This window comes from Ammodytes marinus (genome assembly GCF_949987685.1).
Source record: "Ammodytes marinus genome assembly, chromosome: 11".
Classification (NCBI taxonomy): Eukaryota; Metazoa; Chordata; class Actinopteri; order Uranoscopiformes; family Ammodytidae; genus Ammodytes; species Ammodytes marinus.
In genome coordinates this window covers 18477266-18498823 of record NC_137215.1, presented here as the reverse complement: position 1 = coordinate 18498823, position 21558 = coordinate 18477266, and the positions used below count along the sequence as shown (strand labels likewise).

Below are 21558 nucleotides of genomic sequence, written 5' to 3'. Positions count from 1 at the left end.
CTAAGCTAGAGATTATGTGGAAAGTGATTACATCATATTATTAAGTTTTTTGGTGTGATTATACATTCGGCTTTCAACTTCACAACTATAATGGATCTTGTCATCATTGCCACGGTGTATAGTCATCATCATTACATGGAACTCTTTAATAACTGCTCATCCTTCATGCACATATCTTTTACATCATTTATCTTAACACTGCCATGACCTAACTAATTAGTTAGTTGATGGCCATAAAACTATTAACATCAGTAGCCGCCCTGTTGTGAAAATTACAATTCTTTGCTATGATTTCTTGACTGATGAGAAACACTCACACGCATACGAAATAGACACATGAAAGCAAACGCTAGTTTTAAATGCATCCCAATCTAACAGGTTTGTACCATTAAGACAATTGATTATGGCATGCTTATTTTTTAGTCATCAAAGTCAGGGTTTTTGTTGATTAAAAACTTCTAGTAACTATAGTAATCATTTTAAAAGGGATTTCATTGATTATGTATTCAACACCCTTTTCTTCCTGAGAAAAGCCTTTCATGTTGCTCATTTTACATATTGTGGAAAAAGAGGGCTGCCATATAATAAGTGAGAATCCATTTGAATTTATAATAAAATAGTCTTCTAATGAGAAAACATTTCTTTTGGATTTCTTCTTCCATTTTCTCTTCACTGGAACATGATCTACCTCTACTTCTACAGCTAACAAGATGGCCAGAATACATTGTGGGCTCTTGTAATAAACATAATAAACTAATGGCACAAAAAATAGCAGAGAAAAAGAGTCATCAACAAATGTGATATGTCCTCCAGAGAGAGTTGCCAAGGGTTTTAAAAATATGTGCCAAATGTAGAGAGAAGTTTTCTTCCAACTCATTTTTAACACAAACACATCCTTTGTTCGCAGATGTAATTACCGGAAATATCCAAAATGGAACATGGCAAGTTATTGCAATACATAATCCCCATATCACAGTAAAATACTTGTGATTATACAGAGGCTGCACTTGAAAAGAGAAAGAAAGAGAACGACAACACCATTTGGGTGGCATGTCCAAGTATATTTACTGCCACAGTTAATCATTAATCTGGATTTATTCTGGGTGCTTTTATGCAGTATGGTAATACAGCCGGCTATTTCTCACTGATGTGCAGTGTTTGAATAAACAAATACCAACACTGAAAGCCTTGTTTGTGAATAACAGCAACAATCCTTCATTCTGTCAGCGAATGAGGTTGGTAAAGGACCCTAAGCTCCCGAGCACGTTCAACAAAGCCTGAATGCAGAAACATGGCCTGCACAGTATGGAGAGGACATTTTAATTAGTGTGATTTCATATTTGCCTGAATGTCTAATGGCAATCAGATGGGAATATAGTATGCAGCAGTGGTGAGTTAACCAATGCTGGACTAATGAGGTTATTGTTAATAAAAGATGTATGTGCTGGAATATAGATACATGAACTTATGAAATGGAATGTAAATGTGTTATTGCCTGTATACATATATTAAATATGATTAATATATGTTATAGTAGCCTTTAAGTCGTCATTAATTAAACTTTAGAAATAGATAATAAAAAAAACATATAGTACATATACACTCACACCCCTATACCCCATCGACACTGGGCCTGCTCAAAGCAAAGACGCTCTAAGCTGCTCCACCCTGCCATAACAGTAAACTGCCAACCTGTGGGAAGCACTGCACAGAAAGCCATGCATACATTTTCCTTCCAAATAAGGAATAAGAATGAGAAGAAAAAAGTCACACTGTCACCATTCTTGCTACCTCAAAGAACCCCATGTTCTCTTTGTGTGTTGATTAGCTGGGTCTCTGGCACTTGTATTCTCCTGCTTTACTTTGTTATTTTGAATTAAGACCACAGTTAGGAGTGTTATTTCGTTCCTAAGGTAACTATATTATAATTATAGATAAATCACCCCAGTCCCACCCTGTTTATATATCCTGTATGTATGTTTACTTTGTTTCTGTCTATTGTCTGTCGGCGTGCAGCCCATAAATGTACATGTGATGTGAAAAAGAATTTCCCCTTGGGGACAATAAAGACTTAAGTCTAAAGTTGACTTCCACACTAGATCATAATTCCGTGTGCTTAATGACAAGCTTCAGGTAACAATGGATTACTAATTATGTTGTCGTCAACTGTTTCAAAACCCTGACCCAGTTAGTATTTGGGTTCTGTTTTGCTGCATGCTGACTAGACTAATCTATTGGGTGGTTTTAAATACTGTTTAAAGTCAATAATATCATTAATGTTTACTCCATGTGACTTGTAGATGTTTACCCCTGCTCTTGCATTTGAGTTAAGCCATGGGAGATGACGATTCATAGGTCAACCAATCCTCATGGACCTGTATGATAAGAATGGAAGACACCTTTGGGGATGGAGAACACCTGCATGTTTTGCTAATGAGGCCTTGCAGGAGATGCATTTACTACAAACAACAGTTTTGCAGATCAATGGCACAACGTAAGACTGAGACAAACGTATATGGCTTCAGCCTAATAGAGGAAGGGAATGCATTACTTTAGGACTGATGGTGATTACAATGGGGCACTGAACTTGTTTGTTTTATGTTGCAGCTGACTTAAAAAGGCTACATGTTGTACCAACTTGTGTGGTGTCAACCAAATCCATATGTCTTACCTTCACTGCAGTCCTTTCCCTGGAACGCCGTCTGAGAACAGTCACATGAGGGTTTGTTGTTAACTAAACTGCAGACCCCTCCGTTTAAGCACATGTTGGCAGTGCCGCAGAGGTCCGTTAAGACCCCTTCACTGTTGACCATGACAGACTCCGTGTTGTTGACCTTTACGTCTGTTATCCATCCAGTGAAAGGCAGCTGATCCTTGACTGCAGATGATGTGAGTCTCAACGCCACAGATCGTAACTCCGGTGGTAATCCACCAACAAACAAATGACTGAACACAGTCATATCCCGTCTTTTGGACTTGACCTCCACCCACTTTGTCTCACTGTCCACCGTGAAGGTTGTGTTCTTGAAGTTTCTCCTTATCGTGACTGCGTGCCATTGGCTGTCGTTGACCGCTGTGTCGGACACGACGGTTGCAGGCTCGGCGCAGAAGATAGAGAAACGAAGGCTAAGTTTACCATTCAGTATGAGAAGTTCCAAAAAGTCACAGAATCCCTCATCATCGAAGTAAACTAGCAGCCCATGGGAGCTCTTTGTTTTCATATTGAAACTCATTTCGCTTTCGCAACATGCGTTCCACACTGGGAATCTAGCCCACTGTCCCTCAGCACCTGTAAATTCTAGACAAGTGCTGATTTCTACAAAGCAACAAATGAGCAGCCCAACCCATAGGATATGGGCACCATGTGGCTTTTGTAAAACCATTGTGTGATTCCAAATTCTGTGTGGGTGGATAGGGACTTCTTGGGCAGGATTTACTTTTAAGAAAGGTGTTGGGTTGACTGTAAGAGAGTAGACTGGCATATAACTGATTGTCTACGTGGATATTCAAGTGTGAAATGATGCATGGTAAGCAAAAGGATTAAGTGTTATAATATATTTGCATAGCAGAAGGCTGGGCCAACTCTTTTTTCCAGGAGCAAATACCATTACCTCACACTATCCAGGCCACTGGCCAAATCTCTTACTGTTTGTGCAAAAATAGTTTGAACTGTATAATGGTCCACTCTGCCATGACTATTTAGAGGAAAGTGTCAAGGGTTCAAATATCCATTGGGCACGATCGGTCTAATTTGTGTAATTATGGAACAGTCCCTTCAGGTGCCAGTTAGAGTGTGCACGGTTTCACTTGAATTGAAATGGCAGCTTTAATCTTCATGTTCATGCCAGTACCCTTTGGCGGGGAACTGGGAGCCTTGCTCGAGGCTTTTCACCCTGCATCCTCTGTAGCAATGGAAAAATGGAGCCAACCGGCTGATAAGCTCAGCAAAAGAAGCTGTCAGTCTGTCAAGGCACTCCTCACTCCCGTTGCTCTCTGCAAAAGAAAAGAACATTTAATACAGAATCAGCGTTTTCGCTATATCCATTTCCAAATTCATTTTGGCCAAAAGCCTAAATCAAAAGTCTGAGTAATATTATGAATAAGACAGACGAAGCCAATCAGACACTACATCCAGAGAGGCGTTTGTGTTACAAAAAACCCAAGCTGTATCATGAGAAAAATGTCTAAGCTTTTCATGAAGCAAACAGCAGCACTGAGCAGTCAGTATCACTGAATCCAAGTAAAAAAAATTGCCTTTTTCACACGTAGTCCTTCGGGGGAAAAAAAGAAGAACCAAAAAACAATGTGCACATATTCGTGCAAAAAGAAGAAAAAAACACCGGTAATTTATGATGTGTGATCTCCGGTAGCATATCTTCCTTCGCACCCAGCTGTTCGAACACGTATTAACACTTCCTGCAGACTGTCAAGTAAAAAAACAAATAAAATGGGAGACGGCAGATGCACAGCTCGATTTTCAGTTTAAGTCATAATACTTTTGCTTCCACTCGTTACAACTTCTGCAGCCGTGAATGACCATGATCAGCAGCATTCCGACATATAGTTGGCTTATTCACTGGCCTGCACTGTCTTTGAAGACCTAACATGAGAAAAAGTGCGTCATTTGAATCACAATGGTTGGTTTGTGTGTAAGACGAACCAGTCGGGCAGCCAACCGAGTCTCAAAGCCCAAAAATGTGATCTTCTAAATATTTGCCTCGTCACTATTCTTCACTCGGACTATGAGTCGGATTGTGATTTCCCGCAAAACGTTTTTTATTGTAAAAAGAATGTAACCTGCTTTTTAATCTTTGCAAGTAGTTTGTATTTCAAAGGGGGAAAATTTAAATCGGGTTCACATGGACACCGCACTTAAAGCAGACTGAAACACCTTCTCCATAAAGAGCAAATGTGATGCACACCGATAAGTGATAATTATGCTCTAACCTAATAATTGACATAAACCTCACCGGAATGTAGCGTTCCACGAGCTATATTTTGCCAAAACAGGGTATCATCTAATCAACAAAAAGCCCCATACCTTATCTTACCCTGGATGACAGCTGTAAAGGGTGCACTATAATGAGTATTTTCGTCCATATCTGCGGCATTTGTTCAGGAGTCTCTCAAAATTATGAAAGGTGTGTTTATGTTGTGTTTTTTTTTTATTATTATTATCATTACCTTCGCGCATAGGCTACATATTTAGCCTACTTCCACGGGACCCTAAATAGTTGGCAGAATAGATGAAATGCAATTCCGTGCAAAGCACCACCGACTGAGCTCCTGTGTGAATCACGACAATCCGAATTGTCGGTTTGGCGAGAGCCGGTACCTCAATATCCTCACTGGCGGAAACCCCGTAACATCAAAATCTGCTTTCAAGTGAATCACAACATCCGCGCGAGAGAGGGAGAAGGAGAGAAAGAGACTGGCACTTTCACTTTGAACTACTCTACAAACCTTACCGAGTTAGTGAGAAAAACAAATTACCTTATATATTCCGTCTTCCAAGTTTGCTTCCTAATTAAAAAAACTAAATCAAAATATATAACTGAAGAGATCAAAGCGGGGAATGCAAGACAGTGTGGCGCGCGGGACCAAAATCCAGTGTTCTTTGGTAGGAGAGAAGGTGCAATCTGCTTTCCCTGTTGAGCTTATCCAGCGACTGTCAGGAGCCACAGACAGAGCGTATCACGTGTCCTCAGTGATGTCTACCGGGGAGGGGCTGAATGCAGTACCTTGGACAGCGCCTCTGCCTCCACGAGCATCCATCTACGGACATTTATGGCACAGGCAACTTTGGCGATAAGGCTTGTAAAACTGCTGTGGTTGATTCATGTAACGCGCGAAAGACACGACACACAGGGAAGCAGTCTGACATGGTTTTGGTCCACTTTAGAACGGGGCATCGTGACTTCACTACAGCTTCGTATGTCATGTTACACATGGGTGTAATTGAATTACGGCAACACACCTATAAAAAGAAATAAAAGGAACCTATGAAAAGAAAGAAAAGGTAAAATAGCCAACCAATACTTTTCAGTTCAGAGGGTTATTGTAAAGCAAGGTGAATGGTTAAACTCAAGTTGTACTTCGTTTTGTATGGTAAATGTATGGTCTGTTGCATACTCACTCATTAGCCTACTACACAATTATACATGAATAGATTGGTCCCTTCTTGTGACTATTTTAAGGTTGTAATTCATTAAGTTAATATACAAAGGATTAACATTGAGGGTGTGATGATGTAAGTACTGCAATAGTGGATTCTCAGCATGGTTGTGTGAATAAAGTCAGCACTAACTCATTCAGTATCAACAACTGTCTTTGAACAAAGCCCTTGAATAAGGAGGGGGAAAAAGAAGAAAATAAATGCTCAATGGCATATTAAGGCATGCACATTAAAATATACTTTTAGATGGTGTTGAATGTGGAGAACAAACATAACTTTTTTTCTGTTGATGCTTGTGGCTTGTTGAGGTATTAATTTCTTAACACATCTCCAGGCACTATAACTTTTCTCCTACTTATAAGTTTCTTCAGTGACTTAAAGGCTCTTATATGGCTGGTTCCTCACATAGGATAAATTAATAATATATGACAATAATATATTTGTAAGCTCTGTGTAAGCCATATTTCAGTTGTCTTTAACACATTGTGCAGGTGGAAATGTTTATACGCTATACACGTATATGAATTTTCATATGATTGTATACCATAAACTATACAGTTGTAGCGTAATATAAGTTAGGCAACACAAAATGTATGATTATTCTGTAGTTAAATATGTATTCCAAGTGCAATTTATTAAAATGTACTCTGAGTGTTATTTATTCATATTCAACTAAGCATTCCTAATGTTTGTTTCATCCACCCAAGGCAGGCTCTGCAACATTATTTAGAGACTCATGTCTGGTGCAATTGTAGTGCAATCACTCTTTCAATGCAGTGGTGAAAAGCTGCCTTTTGTGCTTCATATGAGCAGTAACCTCACACATTTCAAAACAGCAAGCACATTGAGAAGACTGTATTGTTGTAAGCTATCTATCTATCTATCTGTCTATCTATCTGTCTATCTATCCATCTATCTATCTGGAAATACAATAATATCCTTTCCATTTAATATAGTAATACATATTTATTTCTTCTCTTTTTAGCACATATACTAACATTGTTAAGATGTCACACATGTTCAATTCAGACATACAGACGGCTGACAAATTGAAAGAAACCCCTGAATAAATGATGGAAAAAATAAAACAAATATCATATGCTTCCACACCGGTGCACTGCATGATAATATTAAGCAATTATCATTCAATCATTTTTGTAGCATGCATAAAAAATAATGAGCAGGCCCACTTGATTCTTATTTTGTATCAAGATGGCAGGAGGAAAATATCTAAGTGACTTTGAAAGAGGGTTCATTGTCTGGGCAGGGATGGCAGGAGCTTCAGGCACAAACATTGCACATCTGGTTAGTGTTTCAGTAGGAACAGTGACTAAAGTGACATCTGCATTTAGATCTTTAGGGCCCAAAACTGTGTGTGACAGCACACATTTGATGTCATTGATGCTTGTGCATTATTTCCATATGTAAGGAAAAACAAAAGAACAACTTTTCCGGAGGTGACTGAGAATATCACTGCAGGAAATAATAGAACTGTCCATAAAAAATTATTCAGAGAGGTATATTATAATAGTTCTGCATCTGCAGTACATGAACACCTCTTTACAACAATGAATGCACATTTGAGATGTAAGTGGTAAAACAAAAAAACATTGGTCTCTACAGTGATATGGTCAGATGAGTCATCCTATTCTCCACAAGTACGCTAGAGCATGTCTTGCAAGCAAAGAGAACAGTACAGGACTGAGTGATTGACCCCTGCAGTGTGGGGATCCAGTGGCTCTGTTATTCTCTGGGGGGGCATTTTGATTTTCCTTTAATTTGACACACGTCTGTTTTACTGATTATTAACTAGGCTCGGTGGCGTTGGAATTAGATCTTTGAACTGATATCCTTTTAAGCTGTGTACATACCTTTTTAGAGGCATACTGTATGCATGTGTCTTAAGTAATTGCAGTGATATTTATCATAAATGATTGAAACGTTTTATGATTTCTGATACTAATATACTTTGGCTCGATGCAGTGTGTATGTAGTACAACTTTAAAAGAAAAAAAAAAGGTTATCTACCCTTAAGAGGGTTAAACATTGGTCAATGATTGCTGAAATAACTTGTGTCACTGTGATGACAGATCGAGGAGCCAGTGACATAGTTCATCCAGGATGAATAGAGGTCTAAGACTATTCCTACCGGGACAAGATAATGCAGCTTTTGTTCATACATTTGTTATCCGTCACTTCTGTCACTCACCAGAGTAAACCAGTACTCTCCTTTGTGGAATTTGTTGTGCTTAGTATTATGCTATAATAATGGCAACGAGGGAACGCTGGCAACTTGCTGCCACTGCTCGTCAGTAACTTTTTAACTTTTTAACTCTCCATACCATCAAAGATTTATTTTATGGTTCTATGACCTAATCCGACAATGTGATTGGCTTCATTTGGATTATTTCTACGATCTGCTGGCACTATAGCCTGGCACCGCTTTTTGGGGGGACGAAACTAGTTCCATAGTTTCTAACGTAGAAACCTTATCCAAACAATCAGCTCAATTAGGACAATAATTTTTTATCTGTATAATTCTTACTTTTCAAAATATTCAATGTTTTCTGCAAAATTGTCTTCTCTGCACTGAAATTTTTTTTCAATTTCCACATTCTCACACTTTTTCAAGCATTTGTAACTCTTACTCCTTCAGACTTTCAAATGTTCCACACCATTCAATTTTTGATCCAATCAACTTCTGGAAATATTCAGAAAATTTGTAAAATTCGCTTTTTCAAATTTGTATAGTGGAATGTGATGAGGTTGTGAATGTTCAAATCTGGAGAGGATCAGAAATCATGGGCTTGCTGGTATGCTGGGAATAACCACATGCACAGACAATAATTACTCGCAAACATGGACAGTTGAGTTAAGTACCTGGCACATGCCAACTAGTTTATCACTACATGTGTCTGCCTTGAGTCAAATACATCTGCATTTCAGGAGTGCTAGGTGCAGTGTAATTGTAACGTGCTTTTTTAGGTGTACTTGTACAATGTGATGCAATCAAAAACAATATCGCTGCAATAAATTAATATCTGACAAATGGTTTACTGTCCCAGTACCTACTCCCATGGGAACAATGTCCAAAGTATCTGTGGCTATACAGCAAATAAGATAAGATAAGATAAGATAAGATATCCTTTATTCGTCCCACAGTGGGGAAATTTCGGTGTTGCATCACACATTAGAGCAGGAATAAGAGCACACAGGAGTAAAGAGCACACAGGAGTAAAGAGCACACAGAGGGCACAGCAATAGCTGTAAATGCTTATTTAGCTTTAGACTTTGTATAAGCTTATGTTTTAGCTTTAAACTTTGTATAAATATAAACTATAACTATGTGAGTTAGCAGAATATGGGCAGAATAAATAATAAAGTGACAGTGACACATGTAGCACCATTATTGCACGTTCTTAAGTTACAGTATTGCACATGATTTCAGTATATACAGGTGAATGACATGTACAGGGTCAGCAGTTCTCGTTGTACAGTCTGACCGCAGCAGGAAGGAAAGACCTGCGGAATCTCTCCCTCACACAGCGAGGGTGAATCAGTCTGTCACTGAAGCTGCTCTCCAGAGCAGACAGAGTGTCCTGCAGGGGGTGACAGTCGTGGTCCAGCATGGATGTTAGTTTGTCCAGGACCCTCCTGTCCCCCACCTGCTGCACTGTGTCCAGGGGGCAGCCCAGGACAGAGCTGGACTTCCTGATGACCTTAAATACTTATATTCCATAATCTTTTAAGACAAGTGTAACTTTCATAGCATTACAGGTTCTTAGTGCTGGTTGCTTGTCTCCAATGGCAAAAGTTATGTTATTATTAATGATGACAACTTCAATTTTACTCACCTTGACTCTGGCCACATCTTACAATGTGGACAATTGGTTTTATGGCCTTGCACACCCACACAGGTGTTTTTAATAAACACCGGCTGATTAGACCTTTGTCAGTAGGTGGCAGATGGGAGGAGCTATAATGAATGAGGATTCATTAAAACTATTGCAGTGCCCGCTTGGGATGTGCCTGTCCCACCATTTGAATGTTGATGCATGTGTTTTTGTGCTGTTACGTTAGCAGCCAATCCCGTTCCTTTCATGTGCCCATGCCACTGCTTGGATTGTGATGCATGTCTATTCACACTACTATGGTAGCGGCTGGCTTCTAAACACTAATGCAAATTGCTTCACACTCCGCAATGCATTCCCTTGGGTCCTCAGCAACACACCCACAAAGGCGAACAGATGAACAGTTGGCGAGAAGTTTTAGGGACGGACACACATGCAGACACCCAGAGACATAGCCTGCTCCGTTATAGTTGGATGAGTGATAGCTGAATTCCCGTCAGCTGCTTCATTTTCAGGATCGTGGTATTGAACATATTGCTGCACTCTTACACTATCATGACTTAGATGACTTGCAACAGGGGCCTCAATAATGCATTAATAAAGTAACACCTTATGCCATATTAACAAAACATAGATAAGTCTAGAGGTAACTCTTAACTTCAGGAGAAACTCCTTACAAGAAGAGGTGCTTTAGTCCTAACATTAAGACTAATACACCTTTGGTCTAAGAGTGATACAGAAGTGTTTTAGCTCTAAAATGAATTCCTAAATCTGAGAGAAGACTCACAATCGCTCAGTCATGAAAATGATGATGATGAGATAATATTTTAATTGACTGCAGCCCCTTATCTGCCCCTACTATGACAAGTTTCACATGTCTGCTGTGTAAAGTCTGCACTAAAGGTGTGTAACAGACTTAATATCATATAGGGGAAGGTGGGGTGATTTGTGCAACTTTTTACTCAAAGTGATTTTAAAGTGAGGCCTTGACAGTTATGTCTCCAACTCAAATATGTACATATATTTCAGGATGTTGTGCATCCCTGGCAATAAAAACTTTGGATCTGGAATAAACTGTTTAAGAAATATAGCTTTCGGAAAAAAAGTTGTCTTGTCGCACAAATCACCCCACAAAGTCACCATCATCATCTTTCTGGCCATCTGAACTCTCATCAGTGGTGTCGTTAAGTGGAATTGAGATGTCACTCTCTTCTGAGCTACTGTAGACAATCACTTTCTTTTGGTGACCAGCGTATACAGCCATGCCACTGGCACAACTCTCAGAAATGTACTTTGCACTAGTTGCTCCGTGCTTGTGGAACCAACTGCCACCTGACAAATGTGATTCCCCCTACATTTCTGCCTTTAAATCAAGGCTCAAAACCCATATGTACACCCTGGTGTTTCCTCCCCATTAACCTCTGCACTACTTACTTACCTCTGCACTACTATCTGTGTTTATGTGGATGTATGGGCTTTACGTCTTTTATTTTGGTTATTGTTATTTTACCTTCATTGTTTACCTACTGAATGCACTATGTACAGCACTTTGGACAGTGCAAACTGTCATAAATGTGCTTTTATAAATACATTTTACTTACTTACTTACTTATAACTCACCCAGGCCCTTGCGCACAAATCACCCCATCCCCAGAATTTTGGATAATAGGCATGATGCAGCAATTTAGGGTTGACATCGTGCTAACTATATAGACTCAAAGTGTAGCATACCAAAGCACTAAAACATGTGTCAAATGTTTTCAAACGTGTCTATAATTGTTCAGACACAATAATCAAAAAACCTTGATCATGGAAATTTTACTTTGAAAGGCAAAACACAGTTTTTTGAGCTTAAATGTGCTTATATCTTATTCCTTGTGTCTCCCTTCTTTACAGGATGAGTCAAATGGATGGCTCTTCTTAAATATGTGGTCACATTTCCAATTTCTTCCACGGTTTTCTAGAAACAAGGGGTTTTGCAACTTCCAAAATGCACAAATCACCCCATCTTCCCCTACTTTATGTTTTTTTTTAAATTGTATAGAAAACATTGAGAAGAGATAATTGTCTGCTGAGAGGAAAATATCATGTATAATCTGTGATGAGGGTGTTCCTCTGGGGTAGCTAGAGCCGAATAGGCTTGACGGATAATATCATGGACCCTCTGTTTTTCTAAGCCGCAATAGTCACATAAACAATACATTTATTCTTTATAATCCAGTTTGTCCTCTCCCCTTTTGAGCTCACACATAAAGTTATTATGACACATAGACTCATTCCATAACAGTGTGGGTGTACTGGGCAAGGACACATTTACTAAAAACACAGTGAATAAATGTATCCATGAGTCCTCATACCTCTTAGGTAGCTACATTTCTTTCATAAGAGTTTCACCACTCACCAACTGGGACCATTTCTCTCTCCCCATTGAGACCATCTGTATCCTCCAGATTAAAACTGATTGAATTTACAAATCTGTATCATTACAGTTATTAGATTAGGAGAGTGGGAAAAGAACATTGCGACTCTGAATTTCATTTCAAAGGAATTAATGAAACGTAGGAGTGTGGACCACAAGTGGAAGTCACATGTCCAGCTTGAACGAGCTTACTGATTCTATTGACTCTTACATAATGACCCTACTGAAAATGCATGAGAAAAAGCATTAACATGCCAAAAATCGGATTAAAACCTAGCTTTCAAAGCCTGACCTAATAGCCTGGAACAAATTACCTCACTCTGTATCGACATAAGATCCAGATCCATTACTGAATCAATCAATGTTGACCCGTAGGTGGCAGTGCACATAAGCATGTTGGTTAATGTTACATGTTTTTTAATTGCTATGACACGGGATGATTCTTTGATTTTTAAAAGGACCTAATGTTACTTCATCCCAAAAAAGAATTAAGATAACCAACAACTGGCTATCCAGTCAGGCTGGTAGTCTAACAAAGTAGCTGTAACTGTTGTTTCTCCCCATCAAATTTTGTTTACCATTGCACACTTTTTAGTCAACGCACAACATTTAACTACTAACCACTAATACAAAATAAGCAAACTCATAAGCTTGGGCAGGTGGCTCTCATGTCTGCATACCATTCACTTTCAAACATTTCAAATATGAGCTAGCTTAAATTGAATCTCTGGCTTTCCAGCCCTTTTTAGGTCAGGATGGCATGCTTTTCGTCAATGGCAAAAATGTTCAGGTCAAAGTTCACTAAAGTTGAACTTCCATTGAAAAGAATGGATATCAAAGCAAAATGTTTACATTTAAAGTGCTAGTGCAACCAGGCCTTTCCACAGCTTCCAAAATGTTCATTAATACATTCTCAGTTGATCACACCTCTTAAACATGTGTTATCGTCTACAAACAGTCACACACAAATTCATACTATGTGTTTTGGAGCATGTCTCCAAACTTTCATCAATCATTCTTGTTTGTCTTGCTTGCGGTGTTCCCCCTTGTCTCAGCTTTCTATGCATAGTGAATCCAGTAGCATTATCCTTGTATCCCTCTTTTTAAATCTCTATTCAAGGCCAGACAATCCGAGAAATTCGCCTTAAAATATTGTGTCAGTAGATCACTGGAGATCATCTCAGGCAGCACACTGATCCTGCATTCACAGAAGATGAAAGATTTATTTCACTCTCTCAGGTCTTCATCCACTCTTATCTGAACTATGCATGAGATCTTCAGTCCTAGCTGCCTTGGGGACTATACGTAAATAAACATGCAAACAACTGTTGACACATATGTGTTTTGTGTTTGTGTATCTTGTGTGTGTATGCATTTCCTGCACATTTCTGATGAATAATGTATTTGAACAAGAATCCTCAAAGGTATTAAGACAAACCTTAACCTTGGTCGGATCAGAAAGTGGGCATTAATCCTCACTGAGGTATGCAGCATCATTCCTTGTTCATATCTTGTTCTATCAGGTGCAGCCATTAAGATCACTTGCACACGTCTAGGTGGAATTCTTTCGAAATCAAACAACAAATTATTTATTCATAAACCGGACGGACTAGCTTTGAGCAAAATGCATAAAAACTGCCTTTTTGTTCACCAAATGTCATTTCATAATTTTGTGACCTTTTAAGGATAGTCTTATCGAATTCCCTCCCCACAAGATTATTATCTCTATAAGTATAAGTTAGTATCGCTATAATTCAATCCAAGTTTATTTCAGACTTTACTGAACTGTGAGTTGTACACAACAGCTAATCTGGCCAAAGTTCATGAGATCATTGTGCGCTGAAACGGGAATTGCTAAGAAGGAGCCCTATCATTGGCCATTATCTGTAAAGCATATGATAATGTGGAATAATATTCATTGGAGTGCAAGCTGGTGTGAAATGGCCCTGATAAAATGAGAATGTTGACACACCTGCTGATCACAAAGTAGTCCCAGCTTTTTATGGCAGCTTCTTATCGTTTGGAATTGACAGAGCCATTGCAAAAGGCTTTTTTTAATACAGGCTCAACACTCCTAAAATAGCAAAACAAGGCAAACAAACACATTCAATATTTATATTTTTAGAGCGCACTAAAGAGATATTCTAAAATAAAATCCCATATTCCATTTGGAAGTATTTTCTCTGGAGTTTAACTTATCAGGTATATAAGACAGACTCCTGTGGAAATGTATCTGTATTCATTACTTTTTCAAACATACCTCTATGAACTTATTACTGTATGTTAGCCACAACAATTTGTATTACGAAAGTTTACTATACTTCTGTTGTATATCCTTGTTGCCACTACAGCACAAACTCTAATAAGACAAAGAAAAACTCCTCAAAATACAATTTTATTACACATACATAGAAAAACAATATACAGAACCATCTGCAAAATAGTCACCTGCAACTGTCAGGTGTGTGCTGTATTTCATTTATGAGAATAACAGATGTCTATGTTCCACTATAGCTGAAGGCACCAGTATTTCTACTTTGCACTCAACATGTTCAGTGAGTCTGTATGGCCACCTCCATACATATATTAGACTTTTTGAAAAAAGATCTCCTCTTCTGTGGACTTTTTAGAATGCTAGTGCCACGTAAAACATAATGTGTGTTTATTTTGTATATGAACAAATGTGCATGCATATATTGTAGGCTTCTCTGGGACAGCTTAAAATGTAAAGGAATTTATATCTTCAAAAATATTTTGAGGTGATCCAGACTTCAGGTATTGCTTGTGTACAAAGTTGCAATATTCACATGGCTGAACCTGCAGTCAGATAACAGATATACAATAAGTTATATTCTCATCTTAACTTCAAAGCCGGGCAAACATGAATCGGACATGACACAATATTTGAAATATATTTTCAAGTTATTCAGATATCTACGGCTGACCATAGGATTATGTGTGACCATGTTATCTATCTATCTATCTATCTATCTATCTATCTATCTATCTATCTATCTATCTATCTATCTATCTATCTATCTATCTATCTATCTATCTATCTATCTATCTATCTATCTATCTATCTATCTATCTATCTATAAAGCAAGAAACGTCTGTCTGTCTGTCTGTCTGTCTGTGTGTCTGTGACTCGCATATCTCTCTGACTGTAAGTCAGATCGGCCTGAGCTTCCGGTTATGGCTTGCGCACGGCACAGAGGTGTGCATCCTTCATTGGTTATGAAGTTTTGGACCAAATATCTAGAAGTTATCATATTTATATCATGCTGTCGGCAAATACATGCGGACACTGATGGCCACAGTAACGACGGGCATGAAGCGGCATGGAGTAGTCTCCGGCTAAACCCCGTCTCCCTCTGATTTGATTGGCTGCTGCGACCAAAGCTTGAAATGAGTGACGAGCGGGACACACACAGCAGACCTGCTTCCTACGGGCACTGCACTAATATATTTAATAAGGGTCAACTGTACTTCCGATTCCTATGAATTAGTTGTTGTCAATTCTTACACCCATCTTGCTCTTCTGGACTTTTCCAAAACTTTGACTTCAGAAGCTTTCATTATTGATTGAAATTTGTCTCCCCAAATAGATCACACCGTAAAGATTTTCAAAACAATGTGTCAAAAGCAGCCTTCTATCACCGCGATACATACAGGCTGAATGGCAGTGCTTGAACCGGAGAGCAGTATTAAGGGACAACCAGGCAGGCACACTCTGAATAAGTGATTAATGGCCATGGAGCTCCATTGTGCTTAAAGATTTCTTGTCGTTCACTTCATTAACTGGTTAGATCAAGTGGTTTTTCAACAGATGAAATGCACAGTGCTGGAGCTATGCCCACTGCCTTAATGTATATGAGGCTGTGGTTGAGGACAAGAAATACATCTGCAATAAATTAAATAAATATATGGTACTGATCCAATTTTTAAATTATGTATTTCCTCTGTGTCTAACCAACTGTTTTGATGTGTTCTAAAACTATGAATTAATTTGCACCTTGCACGGCCACAAATGATACATTTTCTATTTTTACAAATGTCTGGAAGTTAAAGGTGCTGTAAGCGGTATGGTTCTTTTAGCTAACTTCGTATCAGTTACTGCAGTTAGCAGTCCCCTCGCTCGTCCTTACGTCACCACATTAATGCACTGCGGTCTTCAATCAGCGAGTTATCTAGCATCATCTCAGATCCATAAGTGTGATAAAACATGATAAAAACCACGAAAACAGACATTGGGAAGGATTTTTACCTGCTCCACCATTGTAGGTGCATAAATATTCACCCATCTGTTGCTCTGGCGTGCACCGGCAGTGAGACCATGAGTGAGACGGGTGTCGGTTTGTAGCGTTCTCTCTTGTGATTGGATAAAAATTTCGGGATCCTCCAATAAGTTTTCGCCCCGCACAATGTCTAGTAGGTGGAAAGTGAATGGTGACATACAGTAGGTATTACATACAGGAGTGGGGAAGGAATTATGCCAGATGTTTTTTGACGAATGCAACGTTAGAGTGCATCTTCATCACATGTGGTGTGCACTTTATGTGGCATGAGGGCACGTTTGGTGGATTGGTAGTGTCAATGAGGGAGTTGTAAAGGATCTCCAGAGCTGCAAGGTTTGTTATGTTTTGGAGTTATTTATTAATTAAAGGGTACTGTAAATGTAAAACAGCAATGGTGTCCATCAGTCCATCTTGGTTGTCTCCCACAAACACTCTCACACTTGTTGCTGGTTTGCCTCTGCTGAAGTCAGTGTACGGCCGGCCGTTTCTAACACACTGTGGGGCAGGAACACACCAACTCTCTTGTTCTTCTGTCCTGTTGAAGACGCAGGGTCAGGTTCTCACCAATCAATAGAAAGTGCAATGAGAAAATGTGTGTATGCAAGATGGATTGTATCTCACCTTTACTGATTGTGACGGCAAAGGCCAGGCGAACGGGGAACTGCCTCAGGACCACAGTGAATTTGAACTCCTGGGGCCGGTCATGGAGAGGCGTCCTCCTTGGCAAGAAGAATCTCTTGTTAGGGCAGACTGCTACCACTATCCATCATAAGCACAAGCCCCACATTCCACTGCCATGTCCAACATCTGGTCCGGTTTCTGATGCTGCAGCCAGGTCCAGACTTGAGGCCTCAGCAGCATGATAGGACATCCTGTATTGTGTCATCAGTGTTGTGTTGTATAAGGTGTGGAACCGGCTCCATGGTGCGATTGTCTCCTACTGGCAGCTTGTGTCCCTTCAGTGGTTGTCCACATTTTAAGCAGTTGTCAGCAGTTAGTTGTCTTTGTCCTGTCAAATTATTACTATAATTACTTGTATAACTTTGATCTGTGATATGAAAGTGATCTGCCATGATAATGTTAGTTGAACTGGTTAAATGCCCTTGTCATAGGAGGGGGATGGATATATATTATATTATAATATACTGTATACTATAATATAATAATATAGAATATAACATACCCTGTTTGTGGCAGGGCAGCAGAACATGGCAGCTGAGACGTTGAGTGGCTGGGAACAGAAATGAGCAAGTGTAGGTTGTTAACTTCTGACCTTTTAGAGACAATTTAGTCCAATGAACTGTAATAGTATACAGTATGTGCATGTTGTCCGTGCACAGGCAGAAATACATTTTTAGCATGTAAGGACCTGTTCAGAGTGCTAACTCATTAAAACCAAACAGGCTGGATGCCCCCAAATTGTTCTATCAGCCCTTTTAATACTAAGCCAGTTATTAAACATAAACATGCAGTGGGGCAGAGCAGCAAATTATGTCCACCACATAAGTGGTTTCTATGGGCCCTGGTTCTCCTGTGATTTCATGTTGAACACTTTTGAATTTTGTGGTAAAAATAATTATGCATACAACTGTTCACATGAATCAGTTGAGTTTGTTAAGGTCACAAAGAACTGTTCATACCAAGTGTGAAAGTTATCTTAGTCAGTTATATGGGGTTAAGCCCGCTTTTCTTTTTGTTTAGAGTCATGACAATAACCCATGGAGTAAAAAGTCACCTGTACTTTATAGGCTACTCCTGCATCACTCTGCTGTTTAGGGACACTTGGCTGAACTAAACTATTCTGTAATAATAATTCACACAATAGGCCTACACAAAAAATTTTGGAACTTTTCTTTCACTTAGTATACATTTGTAGCCTGGCTCCGCCCGCCTACCTAAATTTCATTTTCCTTTCAGCAGTCAGTCTGGGGCTGGGTTGTGTTAGTGGGATCTAGCTGAGGAAAATTGACGGCCGTCCAATCAGTGAACAGAGTGAGTGGCTGAGAACGCTGACGTCGAAGTCTCGCTCCAGTTTCAGTTGAATGCTGCGTTCCTTTATACTCGGAACTCAGAGATTTCCGACTTGGTAGTTCCGAGTTCCGACCTGTCTGTGCTCCAGTGCATCTGCTCGCGAAAGTATGGACGCCTACAACCTTTCTCATCCAACTAACTAAACATTAGGCTCTAGCAAGTTACCGTTGCCAGGTACCGGTAGATCCATAGACTACAATACAGTATGTAGTGAAGTCGGAAATTTCCGAGTTCCCAGTACAACTGGAACGCACCGTCAGAAGCCATCTCATGACATACGTCACAAGCAAACCTTATGCGATTGGTTGGCTGATTCAGAGTGGCACTGGGCAGATCCAATAGTTTTAAACTTCAACAGACACCCGCCGCCAAGTGAGTGAATATTTGCCAAATAGAGCAGTTCCAAACCTTCTGTACAAATGAAATTAATTACGATGGTTTGGTTGGACCAGGCTAATACATTTGTACACCTTAGGCTGAATAGAATAGGTTGTTGTGAATGTTTTGGGAGTATTCCTCCACAGCCTATTCAGGCATATGCTACTGTGGAATCACACCTAGAAAATCTTCCAATAGACAGCGGCCTCAGCTGAGAAGCTTCTCATTGCAGTGCCAGTTGGCTGCCTGTTACCCTATAATGCTAGCGTTTGCGGCCGTTATCTGCGTCAAAGTAAGAGGCAACTCCCGCTTTGGCAGCAGAGGTTTGTGGGTGAGAGGGGCCCGACAGGAGTAATACAAATGGCCGAGGCTGAAGGAGGTGAGTAATTAGCAAAGAGAATGCAGCGGTCCGTTATCTTGCTTCTTAAGCGTGTGCGAGCAACCAGCAGGTCTTCATGTGGCAGTTAAATACGCGTACCGAGCATGGACATGAGGCACGCAAACGCGCAACCATGCACATGCGCACTGTGCACACCCGAGGCACTGACGCACATGCGCACTGCGCGCATTTAGTAAGTGTCGCTGACACGGCTGCTATTACAGTAGTATGATCACATTGCATTCTGTAATTGTTGCTTGCTTGTTAGCATTATAGCTACTTTGTTTACTATTGACCTGCATGTGAGTCTAATGTATTTGCATTCACTGCAAATTAGTGTAAAACACTGTGGTTTTTTGTGAAAAGGTGTTTGAATATGGACTATTCATTATAAATAGCCTACAGTAGGTAACCATGTTTTTTTGTAAGAGGCTTGAAACAGAAATGGTGTGCACAATAAGTGCAATTGACTGTCCTCTCTGCAACAAAAGGTCATAGCATATTTAGTCTCAAGCAGTAACCACCCAATGCAGTAAAGGAGTGTATGATGGGGGTAGACATTACAGGGCACCAGAGTGTTTGTCTCAGCTCAGGACACTGTCACAGACAAAGATAGGAAGCTGGTTAATGGCTACCTGGCAGCCCTGAAATCGAGTGGACTCTAAAAGTGCTTACGCATGTAAAACTACATAAAACGTACCTGTTATGGCTTGTCTCCACTGTCCACTGGAAGCTTTTCAGAAATTTTCTCTGCAGTAGTCAGGTTTTTCTTGCAACAGTTCCATTTTCTGCTGCTATCTCTGTCTTTCACTGGAAGCCTCAAAAGAGCATTTTGGAACTCCACTGGTAAACTGTTTCTGACCCGTTCTGTCCGTCCTGACTGCTGTGGGTTCATTCTCTGAGCTCAAGATAATTTATTATAAACAATATGAGGATCACCATGGGACCGGAGATGCAGAGTGGACTGGACAGATGGTCAGCTGAAAGCAAAAGTTGGACCTTGGGTAAACTGGATGATTTTGCACAACGCAATGCTGTGGTGCCCTTCAAATTGACTTGTAAGGGGTGTTGCAATGCAAACTCATTTGGCTAGCTTGCCGAGTCAATATGTTACAAATACTGACAACTTTGTGTGTTTGTCAAAGTGGGATGCAATGTGATTTTTTTTCTAACTGTAAGCATAACAGCTACATTAAAAGCCTTTGGTCGCTAGTGACTCAGGAACTTTTGTTTGGTGCATACAGTATGCGTTTGCTTGAGGGGAGGTCAGTTGTGTGTTGGCAGCTGGGGCAAGCACTGCCATGCTCTGCTAAAGACAACACATCTCTGTAGTATGATGTAGTGCACAAACAGATTAATTTAATTGCAAGCAACACAGAAAAAAGCCTCATACAGTGCTACATTAGAAAACATGTAGATAAATATTCCAATATTGTCTACTTGATTGTCAGTTGTGCTGTCTTGTTGCTGGTGCTGTGAAACTAACAGGCCCGTGGGCCAGTAGGGTTGCTTCTTATCAGCCTTAATTATTTTCTCTCGCTCGGATTAATGTAGAAATTACTTTTACATGCCTCAGTAACCCAATGCATTAACAGGAAGACTTAACACTTTGCTGAAGATAGGCCAGTAGAACACCAACTAATGATGAAGTCTGTATAAAACCACGGTGCTCCTCTAACTATCGCCATAAGCATATCTCAGGAGAGAAGCCATTCAAAGCAATCAATTGGAAATGGTCCAAACATCATGGAAACAATTTTGCCTATCTATACAGAGTGTTTGCCTAAAGTGAACATATCCTTTTTAACTTGTCTAAAATAAAGGCAAGCTTGATAAACAAAGAAAGACAATATATTTCCGAAAGGGAAATAGAATAAAAATGTCATTCTAAGATTAATGTGAGTTAGTCATTTCACAATTAAGAGTATTAAGCACAGGGAGCGGCTACAATTAAAAGCTGCTAAGTAAAGGCTGGCTCCTGACAGGAAGAAACATCACTCGATTCACAGCCATCTTACTCCTCTGTC

The 21558-nt window shown here is 39.7% G+C and overlaps 1 protein-coding gene across 23 annotated transcripts in view; it reads right to left on the bottom strand.

Annotated features, from left to right (window-relative positions):
* Positions 1-3383, bottom strand: part of LOC307257360 (neurexin-1a-like) — a gene marked incomplete at both ends in the record, with an annotated part of 267488 nt that extends 264105 nt beyond the window's left edge. For 12 of the 23 annotated variants that reach the window (XM_080036581.1, XM_080036567.1, XM_080036568.1 and 9 more), the window contains one exon: positions 2672-3383. In XM_080036581.1, the coding sequence (XP_079892707.1) occupies positions 2672-3383 (712 nt within the window). Of the gene's footprint in view, positions 1-2653 lie in introns of all 23 variants that reach the window. The other 11 variants (XM_080036562.1, XM_080036565.1, XM_080036561.1 and 8 more) reach the window with 1 other exon arrangement.
* Between the last annotated feature and the right edge of the window lie 18175 nt (positions 3384-21558).